The sequence below is a fragment of the Ursus arctos genome, unplaced genomic scaffold (assembly GCF_023065955.2).
Source record: "Ursus arctos isolate Adak ecotype North America unplaced genomic scaffold, UrsArc2.0 scaffold_6, whole genome shotgun sequence".
Lineage (NCBI taxonomy): Eukaryota > Metazoa > Chordata > Mammalia > Carnivora > Ursidae > Ursus > Ursus arctos.
The window spans coordinates 30,250,211-30,271,632 of record NW_026623078.1 but is presented as its reverse complement, the minus strand read 5'-3'; the positions used below and the strand labels follow the sequence as shown (position 1 = coordinate 30,271,632).

The window sequence follows — 21,422 nt, the reverse complement described above, 5'->3', positions numbered from 1 at the left end:
TGTTGTTAACTTTCCACCTTGTGTTGGTTGTTAGAGGAAATGAGAGAAAAGCATTGTTGGCCATTTCATGTACAGTTGCATTGGCAACCATTGGCATTTATCTCTACATTTTTAATGTTTTTCTCTATTTCTCCCTACCCCAAGTAAGGATTTTTACCTTTTATTTATTTTTTTTAAAAAGATTTATTTATTTATTTTAGAGGGAGAAAAAGAGAGCATGCGTTGGGGTTGGGGGAGTTGCCGAGGGGCAGAGAATCTCAAGCAGATTATTTATGTAGTACTCTAAATCCTTTCTTATTTCAACAGTCGTCACAGCATCTTTACCAAGAGTAGATTCCATCTCAAGAATTCCCTTTCTGGGGCGCCTGGGTGGCACAGCGGTTGGGCGTCTGCCTTCGGCTCGGGGCGTGGTCCCAGCGTTGTGGGATCGAGCCCCACATCAGGCTCCTCCGCTATGAGCCTGCTTCTTCCTCTCCCACTCCCCCTGCTTGTGTTCCCTCTCTCGCTGGCTGTCTCTGTCTCTGTCGAATAGATGAATGAAATCTTTAAAAGAAAAAAAAAAAAAGAATTCCCTTTGCTCATCTGTAAGAAGCAACTCCTCATCTGTTCAAGTTTTATCATGAGATTGCAGCAATTCAGTCACATCTTCAGGCTCCACTTCTAATTCTTCTTGCTGTTTCCACCACATCTGCAGTTACTTCCTCCACTATAGTCTTGAACCCCTCAAAGTCATGCATGTGTGTTGGAATCAACTTCTACACTCCTGTTAGTGTTGATATTTTGACCTCTTCCCATGAATTATACATGTTCTTAATGGCATCTAGAATAGTAAATCCTTTCCAGGAGATTCTCAGTTTACTTTGGCCAGATGCATCAGAGGAATCAACTCCACTGGAACTGTATCTTATGAAATGTATTTAAATAATGAAACTTGAAATTCAGAATTACTCCATGATCTGTGGGCTGCAGATTGGATGTTATGTTAGCTGGCATGAAAACAATATTAATCTCCTTGTACATCTCCATCAGAGCTCTTGGGTGACCAGGTACATTGTCGATGAGTAGCAGTATTTTGAAAGGAATCTTTTCCCTGAGCAGTAGGTGTCAAGAGTAGACTTAAAATATTCAGTAAACTGTGTTATAAACAGATGTGCTGTCATCCAGGCTTTGTTGTTCCGTTTACAGAGCACAGGCAGAGTAGATTTAGCGTAATTCTGAAGGGCTCTCTAGGGTTTTTGGAATCGTCAGTGAGCATTGACTTCAACTTAGAGTCCGCAGCTGCATTAGTCCCTAACAAGAGTCAGCCTGTCCTTTGAAGCTTTTGAAGCCAGGCATTGACTTCTCCTCTCTAGCTATGAAAGTCTTAGATGGCATCTTCTTCCAATAGAAGACTGTTTCATCTCCATTGAAAATCTGTTGTTCAGTGTAGCCACCCTCATTAATTATCCTAGCGGGATCTTTTGGAGAACTTAACTACAGTTTGTGTATTAGCACTTGCTGCTTCACCTTGCACTTTCGTCACGGAAACAGCTTCTTTCCTTAAACCTTATGAACCAGTCTCTGCCAGCTTCAGACCTTTCTCCTGCAGCTTTGTCACCGTTCTCAGACTTCACAGATTTGAAGAGTTAGTACCTTGCTCTTCAGTAGGCTTTGTCTTAAGGGAATGTTGTGGCTGGTTTGATCTTCTATCCAGACCACTCAGACTTTGTCCATATCAGCAATAAGGCTGTTTCACTCTCTTACCACTTGTGTGTTCACTGAGGTAGCACTTTTAATTTCCTTTAAGAACTTTTATGTTGCATTTACAACTGGCTATTTGGTGCGTTTCGTTTGATGTGGTATTCTTCAGCTTATCAGTAATGTGCACTATAGAACAATCATAGTAGTACTTTCTTCTTACTTTTTTTTTTAATACTGTCATAATCCTCAGCTGTGTAAAAAAGCAAAAACTGGGACTAATACGTCACAGTGGGCATTGATGAAAATGACAGTAGCTGAAGAGGCAGAGGTCGCATCATTGGGATAATACATCATGGTTTAGCATGTGCTATACAAAGTGTGGTCTGTGGACCTGTTACTGGGCCATGCTTTTCATTTAATGAGTTGGGGAATTTATCCCTGATTTCTCCAGTTAGTTTCAGTGAGGCAGTATATTATAGTTTAAGAGCATGTGAAGCAGTAAATGTTTGCCAGTATTGGTGATGAATAGGGTTAAACAAAAATAATGTGATGTATCCACCGAAAATAAACTCTTTTGCCGGGTAATGTAGGGTGGGGTTGCAGAGGGGCAAACAGCAGATAAAGGAGAGAGAAAAGAGGAGAAAGAAAAAGATGTCAGTGACTAGAGGTGAGATATTGTGACAAGTTATTGACAATAAAAATTCAGATGACAGGAAAACAAGTGAAAAACAAGGATATCAAATTATCACAATTTGTAGTAGGGTCAAATTGGCTTATAGACTCATTGTTATTTAAGGCTGTCACAATAATGTCATTATTATTAGGTTAAATTATGTTCAGTACACATAATGTCAGGAATCTGTTAGGATAGAGTTTTACCATATTTATTTTAAAAAAAAATTTAGGATGTCTGCGATTTTATGTATGTATGTATTTAGACATCTATATAATTTAAGTTTTTATTTCAATTCCAGTTAACATAGTGTTACATTACTTTCAGGTGTACAATACAGTAATTCAGCACTCCCATACATACATCATACTGTGCTCAGCTCATCATAAGTGTACTCCTTAATCTCCATCACCTATTTAACCCATCCCCCCCAATCCCCACATTTATTTTAATAATTTTGATATTTAAGTATTAGTCTTTATATTTATCAATTATCTCATATCCTGATTTTGCCAGGGAGGCATATGGCATATTCAAGCTTGATTTAACATTATGAGTGTATATTTGGATAGCATTGGTATTTTGAGTTGGGGGAAATGGAATAGGACTGATTAGAATATAGTGATTACAGTTTTTAAAGTGATTACCTTTTAAATTGCTTTTACTCTTGTATATAAACTGCAGCTTATACCTTCCAAGGGCTTTACATCTCACAAGGTTAAGAGTAATAATACATGCGTCTGTTCTTTATTATTTTGACTGTTTTGTGTTCCTACAGGTCACCTTTGGTGTGAAGCAGCTACTGTAGTGATTCTTAGGTGCTGGTGGAAAGAAAATATATTAAGCTCCAGAGCAGCCTTTTCATACTACATAAATTCTCTCTTCAAGCCAGGCCTCTGGTAAACCCCAGTCATAGGGGAGAGTAAATCTCAAGAATAATCCCTCACATGGGTTGAGTTGGAAAAAAGTTTTAGGAAGTGAACTGGTGTCACTATCAGTGCAGGATGACAAGTCCTATGCTGTTGTAGTAATCTCACAGCAGGGATTCCCAACCCTGGTATTATAACATACTGGAGTGTCATTCAGTTTTGTGGTGGGTCCCAATGCCTTGTCATTGATAACTTGCAAAATTTGTCCGTGATTTTCTTAACCCCCGCCCCAAAAGGTAATAAATTAGAGTGGATTCATATCATTTTGAACAATTTGAGGAAGGAAAGGGAGGAAGGAAAGAAAGGGAGGTGCTGGCTGGACTACTGAAGCCAGAGCCACTGAAAAGCCAAACCAGTCCCCCCCCACTTTTTTTTAAGTAGGTTCCCCACCCAACGGGCTTAAATTTACGACCCTGAGATCAAGAGTTGCATGTTCTACTGCCTGAGCCAGCCATGTGTCCCAAACCAAACCAGTTCTGAAAGTGTTTTAAGCGTTTCTCTCTCAAGGTATCTAGATGTATCAGGATCTTTCTTATTGAGTATATAAATCCACTTGGATCTCTCAGAGCTCAAATTCCTGCAAGTCTTCTTCAAGACTTGAGCCAACATATGATGAGGGATTAGATGGAGTTTTCAGATTTACTCTATGTTTGAGGTGCTTCCAAACATTTAGGTTCTGGGCCTGGCCATTTTTGATGAATGAGATGAGAAAAAGAAATTCTTTTGCTGGTAACTTAAGGCCTTTACCTGGGAGGACAGGATGTCTGTGTACTGCTATTATGCAAATTCTGGAAATAAAATGCATATTTAAAGATTGAGAGCATGTATTTTTGGTTAGATGTTAAATATTGAGAAAATCACTTCAGACCTATTAAATTTACTCAGAAATTAAACTTTTCTTAATACAATATTCATGGATTTTTTAATGCACATTTTTTTCATATTTAAACATCTGGAATCAAGATGTCTTACCAATGGTGTGTTATTGTTTAATTGGCAGCAATTTTCCTTTTCTAGTGTTTCATAAAATAATGGTGCATCTTAGGATTGACGGTGTTTCTTAGATTCAGAGAATTATGGTACATCTGGAATATATGTAATCAGTTTTCCCATACCTCACCAATTTAGGTACAGACTGGTGTTATTTGGCCAAGAACCATTGGAACTCTAATTTCTTGGCTTCTTCCCCTCCCAGTGGTTTCTGGGTACTTCTGTTTCTTTGTTATAGTAGTTACCTTCTGCAGTTATTTCCCATTATCTCCAGTTACCTCAGTCTGTAGCTGGCCATTTTCAGCACTGTCTGGGAAAGCTGACCGTGTTGCCGTGCTGATTTTCACAGCGGGTGGTATCGTTGCTTTTGCTAGTGTTCCTCATCTGCTTTTTCTATACTTTGTCTTCAAACTTAGGAGCTGAATGCCTCCTGATGAGATATAGCTTTCTGTTGATTGATGCTACATATTGTGATCTCTAAATAGTTACACTAGTTCTTCACATCCTCAAGTGAGTAGGAACTTTTATTTATTTTTACATCAAATTTTTTAGATCCTCCTCTTTTAGCTTCTGTGTCCATATTCAGGAAACTTAGAACCTGTTTCTTTTTTTGTTTTTGTTTTGTTTTTGAGTATAGCTGATTAGAACCAGTTGCTTAGAAGATCCAGAGGACCCTTGAGGGGACTGATTGCTTATTTAAAGACATGTCTGGGTACCTGGGTGGCTGAGTCAGTTAAGTATCTGACTTTGGCTCAGGTCGTGATCTCAGGGTCCCGGGATAGGGCTCTGCACTCAGTGGGGGAGTCTGCTTCTTCCCCTCCCTCTGCCTCTTTCCCTGGGCGTGCATGCATGAATGTGTGCACACACTGTCTCTCTCTAATAAATAAAGTCTTTTTAAAAATAAATAAAGACATGTCCTGCCTTCTCCAAAGAATTATTGTTTTGAGGAGAACATACCCCAAAGAATAAATTCCCTGTTTTTGTGAATCTGCCAGATAGACACACCACTTGACCTTCCATTCTTTGTGTCTTTTTTTAAGTTGTGATTTTAAGTGCATGGATGAATTATTACTTTTGTTATTGAGCTTAATAAATACTCATTAGTCCCCAAACTGTTGGCCCTGCTTTATCTCTATTGGAGAGATGTGGATGTGCAAAGTAGTTTACTGCCTAGTAGCTAAGACAATAAGGAACTTGCATGCATTTTTTTTTTTTTTTAAGATTTTACTTATTTATTAGCACAAGATAGAGCATGAGCTGGGAGAGAGGCAGATGAATAGGGAGAGGCAGACTCCCCCTGAGGAGGAAGCCCGATGCGGGGCTTGATCCCAGGACCCTGGGATCATGACCTGAGCCGAAGGCAGACTCTTAACCAACTGAACCACCCAGGTGCCCCATGAATTGTCTTTTTAATGTAGCGACTCTACCCCCTCAATAAAAAAATGTGGTCCCGTGAATGTTTTGGATTCTGACCTGTGATACTGAAATGAAAAGTGGTTGATAGCCCCTTCTCACAAGGGGAGTTTGGAGCAGAGGTCCTGCATTATCTATTGCTATATAACAAATTCCTCCCAAATCTAGTAATTTGAAAGAAAAACATTTGGGTCTGGAATCAGAGGCTTAGCTGGATGGTTCTGACTTAGAATCTGTCTTGAGTTTGTAGGCAAGATGTTGGCCTTGGCTGCAGTCATCTGAAAGATTGGTTAGGGTTGGAGAATATGCTACAAATCACATGTGGTTATTAGCAGGAGGCCAGTAATCTATCTTAGCATGTGAGCTTCTGAACTGGGCTGTTCATAGTATGGCAAGTGATTCTACAGAGGGTGACCAAAATGTAAGCCATAGTCTTTTAGAACCTAATCTTGGGGATAAAATATCATTTCTGCTATATTCTATTGGTCACACTGACCAATTTTGGTACAGTATGGGAAGGAACTACAGAAAAATGTGAATATAAGGAAGGAGAGTTAATTGGAGATTCTCTTGGAATTTGGTCATCATAGGTCTCTTTCTTTGTGAACATGTAAGAAGTAGCGTCAGGGTGTGGAAAACATTTCTTTTTTCGTAGTACCCTTTATCATTATGTTCAGGAGACCTAGGGATAATTATACCAATAAAACTCTTCTTAGTTTACATTTCTATCCTTATGTTTCAGTTAGTAGCTATGCAAATGGACTTTGCTGTACATCCTTGATTTGATAATAAGGGCTTGCTTTCCCTGTTTTAGTGAATTTCTCAAGATCTGGAGAATTTCTACAGCAGTGTTACCCAAACTATGGTTATTGAAACAAGACTTTTCCAAGATGCTTTACATTTACAATAAGGGAGTTCTGTTACTTTTGGAAACCTCTCTGTTATCTTCTTCCCCTTGGAGAATCATTGTGCAAGGTGGTATATCAGAATTCTCTGAGAAGTCCTGCATTGAAGACATCAGTCTCTCCTTTTTGTACCCAGTGTTTTTAAAGATTTACTTGATCATTCAATCACTATATTGTATACCTGAAACTAATATATCACTGTATGTTAACTATACTGGAATTAAAATAAAAAACTTAATAACATTTACTTGATCATATAACCCACATTTGTTATCATAAGTGGAATAAATTAAAAATCTTGTTCTAATAAGACGCATTCTTTAAGGATGATGGAGAACTATGGTTTTTATCATTGGAAAGTAGTAACAGAAATACTGCTAAAACTTTTAAGCAGTTATGACCTAGGCTGAGATCTTATAACCTCAGTGGAGTAACAATGAAGTTTTGTAGGTACCTGTCTGCTCTTCATAACCACTTTACAGCATCAGTGTTTACAAATATATTTAGGAATGTTTTGAGTGTGACTTACAGGAAAAACAAAAGTTAAAGTCAGGCATATAAGATATATACAAGATGTAAAGGGCTTGCAAAGGAAAAGATGTGAGCATTTGGAGGAAATTTACTCAAGGATTTCTGTCTGTCAAACTAGGAGGATGTTTATATTGTCATTTTTTTAAAAGTACAAATTATTGTTGATACTCTTTTCTAGAAACGACTGCAGAAAGAACTGTTGGCTTTGCAAAATGACCCACCTCCCGGAATGACTTTAAATGAAAAGAGTGTTCAGAATTCAATTACACAGTAAGTATTCAATTTTTGAAGTACTTGTTTCTTTTATTATTAAAGTATGAATATATACTTATTTGTAAAAACGTAGAATTTTGGGGCGCCTGGGTGGCTCAGTTGGTTAAGCGTCCAACTCTTGATTTTGGTTAAGGGTCGTGAAATCAAGCTCGCATTGGGCTCTGCACTCAGTTGGGAGTCTGCTTGAGATTCTCTCTCTTCCTCCCTCTGCCCCTCTCCTCACTCTCTCCCTCTTTCTCAAATAAATAAATCTTTAAAAAAAATTAAAATTAAATGTGGAATATTCATATTTCATCCCACTCTCTTCCATCAAGAGGTAAATAAATAGATCTTATTCTTTGCATTTATATGCCATTTTGTTACATAATAGTATCATACACATTGTATATAATGTATAGATTTATTAACATTTTTTTTTAAACCATATGTTGATTAGTAATGTTTAAAAATGTTTCCTGCTGAAGAGGCAGCATATAAAAACTTTGGTCTGACTTTGTGAAATGATCTTCATCTAAAATAGAGCAGTTTGGCATGAGGTTGTTTATCAAAATTTTCAAAACCACATGTATAAAGGTTTGAAGAGGGTAGTAGTCAAGAGGTGTCTCCATTCCCTGAACACATTAATTGGCCTGAACAGAAGAGTAGCTAAATGGATGTTGAACTCTTCAGCAGCCTCTTTTAATAGATAAGAAAATTCTTCAAGATGATAAAAGAATGAAGCATAGAAGGAAGACACTGAAGTATTCTAATTGTGCTCCTTCCTTGGGCGCAAAGAAGTCTTTTCCCAGATAGGAAACCAAGAAGACTAGAGAGATACATATGTGTCCTCTCATAAAGATGAGCATTTGAATTAGTTTGAAATGTTTTCTAGAGTATTATCCTAAGATCTCACAACCCAGTATAGTCTGTTTATACCACTCCTTTGACTTAATAGTTTTGTTAGGCAAGGGTAAATGTTCTGAAATTGGGGGGGAAATTTTAAAATAATGGAACTTCTCCTTAAAATCTTCAAAAACATAAAAGCGATAAGAGGCAACAAGATAAAAAGTACACTATAGACCAAGTTGTAGGACAAGAGGATAATTCAAATACTTAGTGATATTCAGGTCCAGAGAGCAAAAGTGACCAAAATTTATGGACATATTTATCCTTTTAGAGAAATAATTTTAGTTACCTTTGACTTTGAGATTGGAGTCCATACTTCCAACAAAGGTCAAGCTTTTTAAAAACAGGGATATGAAGAATGGATCTATTGATGTTTGGATGGATATAGTGTTGTTTGAGAATGAGTACGGATCTCTAGCTCTATAACAATCTTTTTAAAACATTGCTGGGTTCTCGAGCATTTTTAGGTTCCCTACAAAATTGAGCAGAAGGTACAGAGATTTCCCACATACCCTCTGCTCTCACACGTGCACAGCCTCCCCCATTATCAACATCCCCCACCAGAGTGGGACATTTGTTACAGTTGATGAAGTATGATTGACACATCATAATCCCCCCAAGTCTGTAGTTTGCATTATAATTCATTCTTGGTGTTGTATGTTCTAAGGATTTGGGCAAATGTTCAATGACATGTATTATCATTATGGTATCATACAGAATATTTTCACTGCCCTAAAAATCCCCAGTGTTATTCATCACCTCCCCCAACCAGTGATCTTTTTACTGTCTCTTCCCTAGACCATCATATAGTTGGAATCATATAGTATGTAACCTTTCAGATTGGCCTTTTTTACTTAGTAATATGCATTTAAGGGTCTTCCATTTAGTTTTGTGACTCTCGATTGATTTTTCATTTCTGTCAAACAAAATTTGAAAATTAGAGTGTATGACATTTGTTCTATATAATTAAACGAGTTTTTTTTTGTTCTGTATAATGAAACAGATTATATTCAATTTTTATTGGAAATAATCAAGTGCTTCCTCTTTCACCCTTTCCTTTCTTGGTGGTGGGGGAACCACATAATGAAAATGATTTATAAAAAGTTAAAGGAATGTTTTACAATTGTACAACTGGAAACATTTGTATAGATTGTCAAGCAAGTATACCACAAATTGTTTAACTACCAAAACAGCATTATCTTTGTCGCAGAATAAACCTGTCATCTTTAGAGATGTTTGTCAGGCAGTTTTTCTTTTAAAATAATTTATTGTAAATGAATCACAAAAGTTTTATTATCTTTGGCTGTCTTCCAGGATATAAAAGTAGTCTCATAAAAATTAGATCTTAAAAGATATGTTTAAGTGGGATAAGAATGATGATGAAAAAAAAAGCACATTAAGCTTTCTGGAAGGCAGTTTGGTAGCATGTATTAAGACCTTTAAAAATAAGAGTATCATATCCTTTGAACTAATAAATAAACCCCTATGCTGACCTAAGGAAGGAACAGAGGCATAGAAAGAGTAACCCAGGGGTGGTGCCTGGTTGGCTCGTTCAGTAGAACATGCAACTCTTGATCTCGGGGTTGTAAGTTTAAGCCTCATGTTGGTGGACATAGAGCTTACCTTAAAAAAAAAAAAAAAAAAGATTAACTTAGAGCTAAGTGTACTCATTTCAACATTACTATTTCTAGAGACAATTTGGAACCGTCAGTAACAGGGAAATGGTTTCTCAAAGTTAGACCGTGGAATGGCATCCCCTGAGTTATAGCCTGTAGTCAGCATGAAATGCAGAAATTTTGTATAGACATAGTCCCTCTGAAAATCCCTTCGAGAGGCCATATTGGTGTGTATCCTGTCGCAATATATCCAAAAGAGCTAATTTTTCCTTTGGAGGGGAATAGTTGGCTGTTTCTTTGATTAGGAGCTATGAATGCATGAAAAATAACTGTTTTAAAATCCTAGAACAGTAGCTACTCATTGGAAGTTAAGAACTGAGACTTCTCCCATTTCATTCATCCTCAGGGACATGTGCCCTTAACTGGATGCATAAACACTGAGGATTTGGTTTTTTTGTTTTGTTTTATTATTTTTTTAATTTTTATTTATTTATTAGAGCGTGTGGGGAGTGGGGGTGGACAGAGGGAGAGAGAGATTAAGCAGACTCCATGCCCAGTACGGAGCCTGACATGGGACCCAATCTCATGACCCTGCGATCATGACCTGAACCAAAATCAAGAGTCGGACCCTTAACCAACTGAGCCAGGCATCCTGTAAACACTGATAATTTGAATTTATTTAATGTAAGTGTACATAATTTGATTATTGGACATCAGTTCCATCAATAAACTATGAAATGACTAGAATGAAATGTACCCAAAGTACTTCAGTGGTATTTGTATTTGAGTGATTTTTGTTTATTTATACCTTTCTGAATTTTCTATACGGAACATATATTGCTTTTTCAGTTAGCAAAAAGTTATTTAATAAAATTTTCCTGCACAATGCTGAAAATTATGCCACCTTTGACCTATCTCACCCAGATATTGGAAGGATTACTAAGATATTTGCTTAGCTATTATTTAAAAGCTGCGTTTGGATAGATCACATGTAAATTTACATTATGTCCTAAATTTTTTTTTTTTTTTTTTTTTAAGATTTTATTTGTCAGAGAGAGAAACAGCACAAAAGCAGGGGGAACGGCAGGCAGAGGGAGAAGCAGGTTCCCCATTGAGCAAGGAGCCTGACACGGGACTCGATCCCAGGACCCTAGGATCATGATGTGAGCCGAAGGCAAATGCTTAACCGACTGAACCACCCAGACGTCCCTGTCCTAAAATTTGCCTTATAAAGAGAATGAAAGGGCACCAGGAGGGGTGCCCAGGTGACTCAGTTGGTTAAACGCTGGACTCTTGGTTTTAGGCTCAAGTCATGATCTCCGGGTCCTGAGCTTGAGCCCCGCATTGGGGCTGAGCCCAGAGCCTCTTGAGACCCTCCCTCTCCCTTCCCCTCTGTTCTTTCCCAGACTCCCACTAGTGCATGGTCTCACACTTTCACATCAGTCAATCAAATCAAATCTTAAAGGGCACCAGAGGAAAGTCCTCTGATTTTTCCTTGGAATAATCACTGTGCATAGTGGATGTCAGGGGAGAATAATAAAGGGAGATTTTGATGGTTAGTAAGGACCCAGTTTGTAAAGAGAATAGGTTTTTGTTTTTAATGCAGCTTATGCATTATATTTAATTTACTGTGTACTGGTTCTAATGTCCGGAAAGCACTACGTGTTTTGCATAAGTAATGCCATTTATCTTTGCAACACTTTGATGAGTATCCTTTTTTAATGACTTTTAACTTTGTTTTAAATATGTTTTATAATTGAAATAGTTAAAACAAGAGAGGTAAAACAGCTTACTCATGGCCTCACAGCTAAGGGACAGACCTGTGTAATTTCACTGTATAATATTGCCTCTTGACTCTGTAGTCATATCCTTTATTGCCATGTATGGTATTCAACATGCATTCTGAAAATAAATGGCTGTGCTCTTAAGGGCCTATATGTGTTAGCTGATTGCTTTCAGAGAGTAGGCATGTTTATTATTTTATATACCCCTAAGTTCATAGTATGTGGGGTGATGACTAGAACCTCAACACTGTATTCTCAATAGTACTTCCTTTTGTTTCCCTGTACTTAAAGTAATAAGTTTTTATACCAAAAAAGTTTAAGATGAATTAGCCAGTGCTATAATTAGGATTCTTATGATTGGTCCACTTCTGCTTCTCAGTGTGGCCCTATCATCTTTGCCACAGTAGTCCTTATTCTACTCCCCTTTTTAAGTTTTTATTTATTTTTTAAAATTTATTTTTTTAGAGAGAGAACGTGTGCATGAGCAGCAGGGAGGGGCAGAGGGAGAGGGAGAGAGCGAATCCACACTGTGCGTGGAGCCTGCTCTGGGGCTCAGTCTCAGGACCCGGAGATCATGACCTGAGCTGAAGTAGAGTTGGTTGCCTAACTGACTGAGCCACCCAGGAGCCCCAGTTTCCCCTTTTCTAATTAATTAGTTAATTTAATTAATTTATTTTTAACATTATTTTTTTGAGAGACCATGAGCCAGGGGGAGGGGTAGAGGGAGAAACATACTCCCCCCCCCTTTTTTTTTAAAGAGCAAGAGATACAGGTCTCTGGCTGGCTCGGTTGGTAGAGCATGTGACTCTCGATCTCAGTGTTGTGAGTCAAGCCGTATGTTGGCGTAGAGCTTACTAATAAATATATAAGTGAGCAAGAGGTAAGTGTACAGATTATAATTATAAACAGACTTATATTTGTGATTATTTTATGTGGAAACAAAGTAAGCTCATAAAGAGGCCATAGAAATCTCTTCTGAGTTTTATTAAACAACTGAAACATGAGAGACAAAGGAAAGGCAGTGTAGAGCCTTGAATAGCTGTCAGAGTAGGTGGACTGATTTTAGCTTAGCCTCTTTTTCCCGTTTAGTCTCTAGAATACTGATGAGAAGATAGGTCTAACAGCCACGATTCTCTAGTCAGTGTGGATGCCTACTTTGACCATTGCTTCTAAAATGATATCAGAAAGGCAGTTCATTAATTAGTTTGATGTTACCTATAAAATCTTCACAGTCATTGCAAAATTAGTATTTTGGAAAAATAAGGTAGCATAAATTGAGTAGCAAGAGTACAGGCTTCGGTGTCAGCACACTTGAGTTTGGTTTTCATTTTGTGTTTTCAGACCTGGATTAAAATTTGGCTCTGTCCTTTGCCAGTTGTCTGACTTTGATGTAGTTACTTAACCTTTGAGCATCAGAGAAGGGTGTTAATACCTACTCTTAAAATTGTTGGGAGGATGAAGTACGCTGTTGCACATGAATGACTCTTATCCCCATGCCTGGTATAAAGGAAGTCTTCAGTGTTCCCTTTTCTTTCTCATCCCAATTCTTATCTGAAGTTTTTTAATTTGTTTTTTTCCCTATTCTAGGTGGATTGTAGACATGGAAGGTGCACCAGGTACCTTATATGAAGGGGAAAAATTTCAACTTCTATTTAAGTTTAGTAGTCGATATCCTTTTGACTCTCCTCAGGTAACTGCCTTATTTTTTTAACATTTTATTATATTTTTAGATTATAGCAAAATCCTAAATTAGTGACTTTTGACTAAATACAAACTTAAAAGAAATCCATTATCATTATGTGAATAGATTTGTTCATCTTATCTGTAAGATAATCAAGATCCTATGAACGTTTTACCTTAATGAGATATAGAGCTTTGCTGCTTTTGTACTTCAAGACCTTAACATTGTTTTTTTTATGAATAGATGTTAGCAGAAAAGGGAATGGAAATCTAACCAAGGCCCATGGGTTGTGGGAGAACATGGCATTTGGAATAACTGGAGGCAATTATTCCTAAACAAGATGATAGAATGATATCATGAGGGGGCAAGTGCTTTGTTGAAAGGAACACTCCTTTGATTTTGCATTGTCATGCTGTCCTTGCAGTCTTTTAGTACTATAAAGATAGAATATATTACGAGATGTTAAATATCTAAACATAAGCCCCAAGTCTGATTATTATAATTTGAAGCACCGTTAGTTTACGTAATGGGTTAATACTCAGACAAGGGATAATGGTGGTAGAGGAACTTTTTTGAGAGCTGTTTAACTGTGGTGAATGATTAATCTTTGAAAGTTAGAGAAAAGGAGGCTCTAGGATGACTTCCAGATTTCTGACTTGGTGAGATGCGTAAATGAGTTACTAGTGGCAAAATGGTAAGTCTTAAAGCCAACTGTATGTAGTACTGCTAGATAATGAGGTTCTGGATAGTGAAAATTCTCAAATATCTAAAACTCATGAAGTGCTAAAATACGTTATTTTTGAGGAAAATCATATTTCATTGCCACTTGAAATAGAATATACCAGTGTGGGAGTATAGATGGAAGTCAATTATTTTAATGTGCTACAAGAAATCATTGTTTTAATAAAGGCACAGAATTAAATGGAAATGGACTCCTTGAGTTCTGCAGTTTTTATGTGAGCAGAAAATAAGATTAGGAAGCTCATTTTTATCATTTTCATAAAAATAAAGCTAAGGGTTATATATTGTCATGACCTCTAGGGCTCTATAATAAGCATATGTAGACTATAAGAAACCGAAGCAAACATCTTCCTTCTCTCTAGAAAATGATCTTCACATTTTGTAGCCTTTTGACTTCTAGCATCATTTAAGATTGTTAATCCTTGAAGGCAATAGTATCTCTGTCACCTTCGGTCTGTTCTTCTACTTCTCTTCAACCAAGCTTGTTGAAGGTTTATGAAGGAAGAATGTGAATAACTCCAAACTGTTGACTAGGGGGATATTGGAGAAGGCTTACTCCAGGAGCCCACAGATTTTTCATCAGAGGAAAATAGTATTTCTATAAACATGAACCAAGTCAAAAGTGTCCTCTAAATTCTCTCCTTAGTATTTAAATCTAAATCAAATATCGAACTCTGAAGTATCATCTGAATTTGATCTTGTATATTTCTATAAGTTAGAGTGTAATGGATTTTATCATCTCATCACAGATTCTTTTCTCCTTCCCTGTTTTGACTTCTGTCTGTTCTGATTCTTCTGATTTTCGTGTTCTCTGGGTTCTTTATTCAGCACCCCCTTATTCTTCTCTCTCTTTTCTCTAACATTTTCAACCATCTTAAGCAGCTGACTCCCAGATCTACAGCTCTGTGTACAACCTCTTCTTTCTGAGGTTTAATTTCACACCCTTATTGGATATCGCTACTTGAATACCTCCCGATGTCTCAAATTTAACACGTCTAAACTCAATCTTTTCCAGTAACAAAATAAGGAAAAAAAAATTGGGGGGGGGTTATTGTCCACCTATCTGCTTGCATTGAAATTCTTCCCTTTTCCCTCACTGTTAAATGCAGCTTTTCACGTCCTTTTGCAGTGCTTAAGTCAGTCCACTCTTACCCTGCTGTCAGTGCTGTAGTCCAACTTGCTATCTTTCATGTGGACTAATACATAATAGCGTCTAGTTCTTTCTACTCCTAGTTGTCCGTTCACGGTGCAGTTAGATTTCTTTGAAGGTGCAGTTACCTCATTGGTTTGCACAGATACACAATGCCACCACCACCACCATAACTGTCCCTACATCCTCCTTAAAACCTCTAATGCTTTCCTTATTTTCTGAATAAGTCAAGTCTGAAAACTCTTTAGCTTAGCATTAAGTCCAAACTTAACTGTTTCAGCCACACATTACCTCCATGCCTTCTACTGTGTAGTAATATTTGTATCATACTTTCTAATGTAACTTCCATTCTGATTTTATCTTGTAACGGCTCTAATGAAGTGGTTAAGGAAGATGGATTCATCCTCATAAATGAAGAAATGAAGCTTTAGAAGTAAAGTGTCTTGTTTATGGTTTAAAAGCCAGCTAGTGGATAGTCAGGACTCAAACCCAAGTTACTCCTTTCCCTACTGTCAATTAGGTGTGAACACCAGATTGGGGAAAATGCTTATTTATCCAGCCAGCATTGTTATCTCTAAAAGTGAAAGATAATATGTAGAACGATAACTTTGAAAGCTCTGGGGCAGTTGTTCCCAATCTTTTGGAATAGATTTTATATCATTTTTTAACATCACTCTCATGTCACGGAAGTTGTATATTCTAGTATCCATGTTTGAGAAGATAACAGAGCCGCTCTAAGTCTACTAATACTTTATAACTGTTTTTAAATTTTTATTAATCACAGCATCTTTATGATTATAAAGAATGATAATGGTCTAGCAATGAGTTGCTTAATGTACATATAGATTTTGAGATTTTTCCAATAACTGAAACTTTGCAGAGCTCCATTGCTCTGGGGAAGTGATTAAAACCACTCAAAGGCAGTAAAATTCCTCATTCACCAAAGATTTTATTTGATGAGACCCAGCAGCATTGGCACTTGTTAGAAAATTGGTCTTTGATTTTCCTATGCAATAAGCAGTATTAAGTTTACCACTATTTACAAGAGTAGGATTTGGGGAAATAACCCTAAAATAAACCAGTCTCATGGTAAACTTACTACTTCTGTATCAGTAAATTAGATCTGTAAGACCATAATAAACTTTATAGTTTGCTGGGTTTTCTTTTCCTTCCTAGTTGTAATTAATTTCTCATGTATCTCACTTTACAGTGAAAAAACTGCATATCTAAAACAGGGTGTTTGGCCCAGTCATTTGCTTTAAAACAAACAATAATGACAGCAAAACCTTTTAATATTGGGAGCAGAGGTGAGGCACTTTTCCATCACTGTTTTCTACTAATGTGCACTTACCATCAGCCTATTTTGAGCAGAGAAATGACATGATCCTACCTAAAATTAAAAGGCTGTTGTGTGGCAGATTGACTGTTGGGTGTACCAGGGTAGAGGGAGACCAGACAACTCTTGCAGTAATCCAGGTGAGAGGTGATGGTGACTTGCAGCAAAAAACTAGTAGTGGAGGTTGTGTAAGATGACCATGTTTTAGACTTATTTTATTATTATTTTTTTAAGATTTATTCATTTGAGAGAGAAAGAGAGCTCAAGTGGGTGTAAAGGGCAGAGAGAGAGTCCTCAAGAAGACTCCCTACTGAGCAGGGATCCTAGGTCCCTGAGATCATGACTTGAGCCAGAATCAAGAGTTGGTCGCTTAACCAGCTGAGCCACCCAGGTGCCCCTGGACCTATTTTAAAGGTTGAGCCAACAGGATTTGCTAATGAATTGATAAGAAATATGAAGAAGAGAAAGGAGTCAGGGAAGACTTCACAACTTTTGGCCTGTGCAACTGGATGCACCGCAAGTTGAAGTATGAATTGTATGCTTTGGGAGCAAAAGAGAAAAGCAGTGACTGGTTTAGAATAGAATGAGGGTGCAAAGAGAAACCTGTTTGTACTGGGACTGAAAGCACAAGAAGAGTTTATGTCAAAAGTGGAGCAAATCATGAAAAGACTAAGCTTCTTCTGAGATTTATGAGCAAATGTAGTTTTATGTATAGATAAATGGAGGGCTATAGCAGGAGATGAAAAAGGAAGGATGTTTTGGGGCTTATCCGAGAGAGTCTTGCAGTGTAAAGGACTTGGAGATTTATCTCAAAGGGATTGGGAGGTATAGTCACCTCTCCTTCCAATCTGTGAAGTCCTTAAGTTTAGTGTCTTTACCATTTTGCTTCTTTTCCTTTCTGCTTCCTCCCTTAGTTAGCAGCTCTTCCCTTATGACCTTAATGACCTTTAAACCCCCTTCCTCTGTCAGAACATCCCATTTGAATGCAATAAAATTGAAACACATTATCTTGTAAATGTCCTGGTTATACTTTGTGTTTAAGCTTTTCAACTATAATTTTTGTTGAAGAAATTTTAGGCATTTTAGAAATAAATGGGAAAGTATTTTTTTTAGGGGGAAGAGGATACTATACTTAGTCCTGAAACCATATCGTTGCTAAAAGTGGTGCTGAAGAAACACTGGGCAAAAGAGTAGTCTTTTTCTCCTCATCCTTATTCCCCTTCCTACTCATGCCCCCTTCACCCAGACCCTTTGGTTCTGTTGCTCAGTACTACTTCACTGCCGAGGTCCAGAACCTATTTTCATATCCTTTTATTTGTGGTGTCATTTTCCTTGCTCTTTCATGTGATGGTGGTTAAGCTTTCCAAAGTCTTAAGTAACCATTTTTATTGCCTTAAATTGTCTAGCATCTAGGACACCTGACGAGGAGAAAGGGAACAGTGAACCCTGTTTCGTTGAAGCCTTGGGGGTAAAGCAGAGGGAAGATAAAGGAGAAGACTGGTAGGCTAGAAGAACACAGCTTACAAAGGAGAATGGTTACCATCCAGGGGAACCCCAAATTTAGTTTCATTGTATCCAGGCATTTTGACTTTGTAATACTTGTACAATTGCATGGTAAGGGTAATTATGGAAGACCAGAAAAACTATTAATATTGATGCTACTGATACATATTAAGTGACTAAAAGGGGAGAATTGAATATTAAAAACTATGCTAAAACCCCAGTCCCCACTTTTGTCAAATATTTACCACTTTACGCTAGATTGACTACATCGTATTTTATTAATTAGATCTCTGATTATAACAAATTCTGCTTGTACAGTTTCTGTAGTTGCCCATTAGGTATTGTCATCTACTTACAATTTTAATAAGAGAAAGCATTCCCTTATATTGTCCCTGGAGAAATCTTGGTATCCATTTTATATATTGGCTTTTATATTTTATAAAAGCTTGTTTCGTACTGCTTATTCTTGTAATAATGTGTTTTGACCTAGTTTGACACTATATTAGGTGTCTCACTTTCTAATTAGTTGCAGAACACTAGTCTGAACATAGTAGTGTGCCTTCCTTGTGGTCAGATCTCAGTATTGTGGGGTCATTCAGTATTGAGCTTGATTGGAAATCCTTATGTACTCATAAATATGAATTTCATATTAGAAACAGTTACCTAAGCTCCATCCTCTGTTTTGTCATAATTGGTGGCTTTCATTCTCAAATTAGTAGTTTTATGAGACATGCTACATTTGGTACCAAAAGTTACCCAGAGGTTGGCTTGCTTAAAACTTCAGGTTGGTTGTGGGATATGCTTATTTAAATCCAAAATTATGATACTGAGCATAGTTTTCTTAGATCTCACCTGCTCTTGAAAATATGCCATACTGATAGGGAGATGTTTGGAAATTTAGATTCATCTGAGTACTGCTTCTAATGCAAACTCTGAACCTCAGGTGTGATTCACATGCATTAGATCTAAGATCCCTTTCTAAAATTTTGGCTTTTTTTTTTTTCGTAAGCTTATTCTTTAAAATCTGTAGTTCTGTTTTATTGTTGGTTTATGAATATGTGCAGTTCTCTGGTTGTTAACTGTTTATATGACTAAGTTTGAATTTGAATAAATTATTTTAAAAATAAATAATTTTTAAAATTAAAGAAATTAGCAAAGTTCTTGTTTATTCCCTTTGGTTTCAGATTCATCATATTCAGTTGTCTTGTTAAATCTGTTTGAGTTTTATCGGCTGTTTGTGATTTCCCCAAAAAGTTTTTAATTCTGAAAACAGCTAATCATCATCTCTTAAGTTTTCAGAACCTGCTTGGCTGCATTAAAATAACTGAAATGTCCATTTCCTCCTTTGGATTGTACCGTGTGCTAAATAAATGAGGATGGTTAAGAGCATGATCTTGAAGTTCAGCCTTGGTTACTTTCCCCATCACATGCAAAGAACCAGAATCGCAGAGTTTATATCAAAACTGTCTGTGGAAACTGCTTACCAGTCTTTTTATATGAATAAACTGTTGAAAAAAGTTTTTTCTTTTATTTCAGGAATTCATCTCTGGCATGTAAACTCAGCCTTTCCATGTTTAGACAAACTTCTAAAATTCTGTATCTGGCAGGTTAGGCCCTAGGGGTTACCTATAATATGTGCAGCTAATTGATTCCCCTGTTTGGTTGCTGAAAGTTTCGGGCTGGCTGTATTTGCCCTGCATGCAGCATGTTAAAAAGCCCCAGCTTTTTTTTTTTTTTTTCTTTGCTTTTGTTTTTTTAAGGTTTACTGATATCTGATTTCTTTTTATTTCAGTCCTCTCAGCCTTCAAAGCTGTTTCTGTCTTGATTTCTGGCTCTCTTTGGTGCTTATCAGTGTCTCCTGCTCCTGCTGTAGGTGTCTTCTAGTGCTTTCCATCCCTTTTCCTCTCTCCTGATTTTCTTTTGGTTCGTGGGTACTTCTTGGCTCTCAGACCGAGTGATTTAGTTTATAATCCGTTCTCTCCAAGAGCACTATTGCTTTCCTTCTGCTTTGTGAATTGGCTAGTCGGAGCATGTTGTGATAACCTTTGTATTTTGCTGTCTGTGTATTTTCCTTGATGGTTGCTGATGCATTGATTAATTTTTGCCAAAGAAGATAACTTGGCAGTTCTTCATTTTTTGGCACTTTCAGAGCACTATTCCACGTGACTTTTTAAAAAGGAGACCTTACTGGAAAAGAAATATCCTTTAAAAAAATATTTGTGGCTAGGAGATAAGGTCTTGGGCATTGTTGGTATTCTTAATGAAAATATCCTACTGGTCAAATGGGATTTTGTGGTAGAATGAATACCCCAGAGCAGATGCATGTTCTGTGAGATTTGTGAACTCCCACTCTAGACATCTATAACACATTGCGGGAATATCAAATGTATATAATAAACTACATGGTTATAAAAAATAAAATTTAAAGTAATTGTGGATAGACTCAAAGTACAGAGCTGCAAGGCCTTTAAGCAGTCATTTCCTTTTGCAAAGCAGCCCTTTTTTAGCAGAAAGTGATGAAAAGAATACTAGCACTGATAGATAAAATTGAGATAAATGCTAGGCTTCAAACACAGCTGTGCTAAAGTTGGGGATTCGGTGGTCTCCTGCAATCAGGAAGGGCAAGTAACTGGATATCTCTTATTTTGAGACTTTATTTTTAGTTTTCAGCTTTATTTTAACTCTTTTTAGTGGGAATTGAGGGTGCATGACCAAAATTTAAAGAAACAAAAAATATGCAAGTGTGTAAAGTCAGTCGTTCCTTTGGGGGAAAAAAATTCCTTTTGTTTTCTTATATTAGCTTCAGCCAAGGAAACAAGTTCCATATGTTAGTAGTATATTTGAAATATTAGAGGAGTCCTACTTACATGAAAGAGTGCTTTGTTAAAATGTAAATATTTGTGAAATTATAATGAAGTCAGATTTGTAGCTAGATATTTGAAAGTAAAAGCAAAAACCCAGCTTATAGTACCTTTCCGTAACATGTCCCGTATTAAATGCTGACATACCTTACTCTAGTCACACTTATTTCACTGGCTCTCTTTTTTGCTCTTATATAAAGGGGAAAATAAGTTATGCCTAGAGCAATAAATACCTCATCAATTTCTGACGTAACTGAAGGTGGGGTTTCTTTTTAGTAAGATTTTGCTGTATTCAAGTGTGAGGCAGTTTTAGGGCTAAGAGATAGTGTAAGTCTTGTTTGAGAACTGGCTTATATTTGACGAGCTTTATAAAAATCCCATCATACCTACTGAATCAGTGTCTGTGAAAGTGGAGCTCTTGCATTTATATTTTTAGCCAGATCTTCAGGTGATTTTTTTTAAGGTGAGGAA

General features: G+C 37.0%; 1 protein-coding gene across 1 annotated transcript in view; it reads left to right on the top strand.

Annotated features, from left to right (window-relative positions):
- The window catches only part of UBE2W (ubiquitin conjugating enzyme E2 W), a 70,017-nt gene that overhangs the window by 30,163 nt on the left and 18,432 nt on the right, over positions 1 to 21,422 (top strand). Inside the window, exons 2-3 of the mRNA XM_026495874.4 lie at positions 7,300 to 7,391; positions 13,267 to 13,369. Of these exons, the coding sequence (XP_026351659.1) occupies positions 7,300 to 7,391; positions 13,267 to 13,369 (195 nt within the window). The remainder of the gene's footprint in view (positions 1 to 7,299; positions 7,392 to 13,266; positions 13,370 to 21,422) is intronic.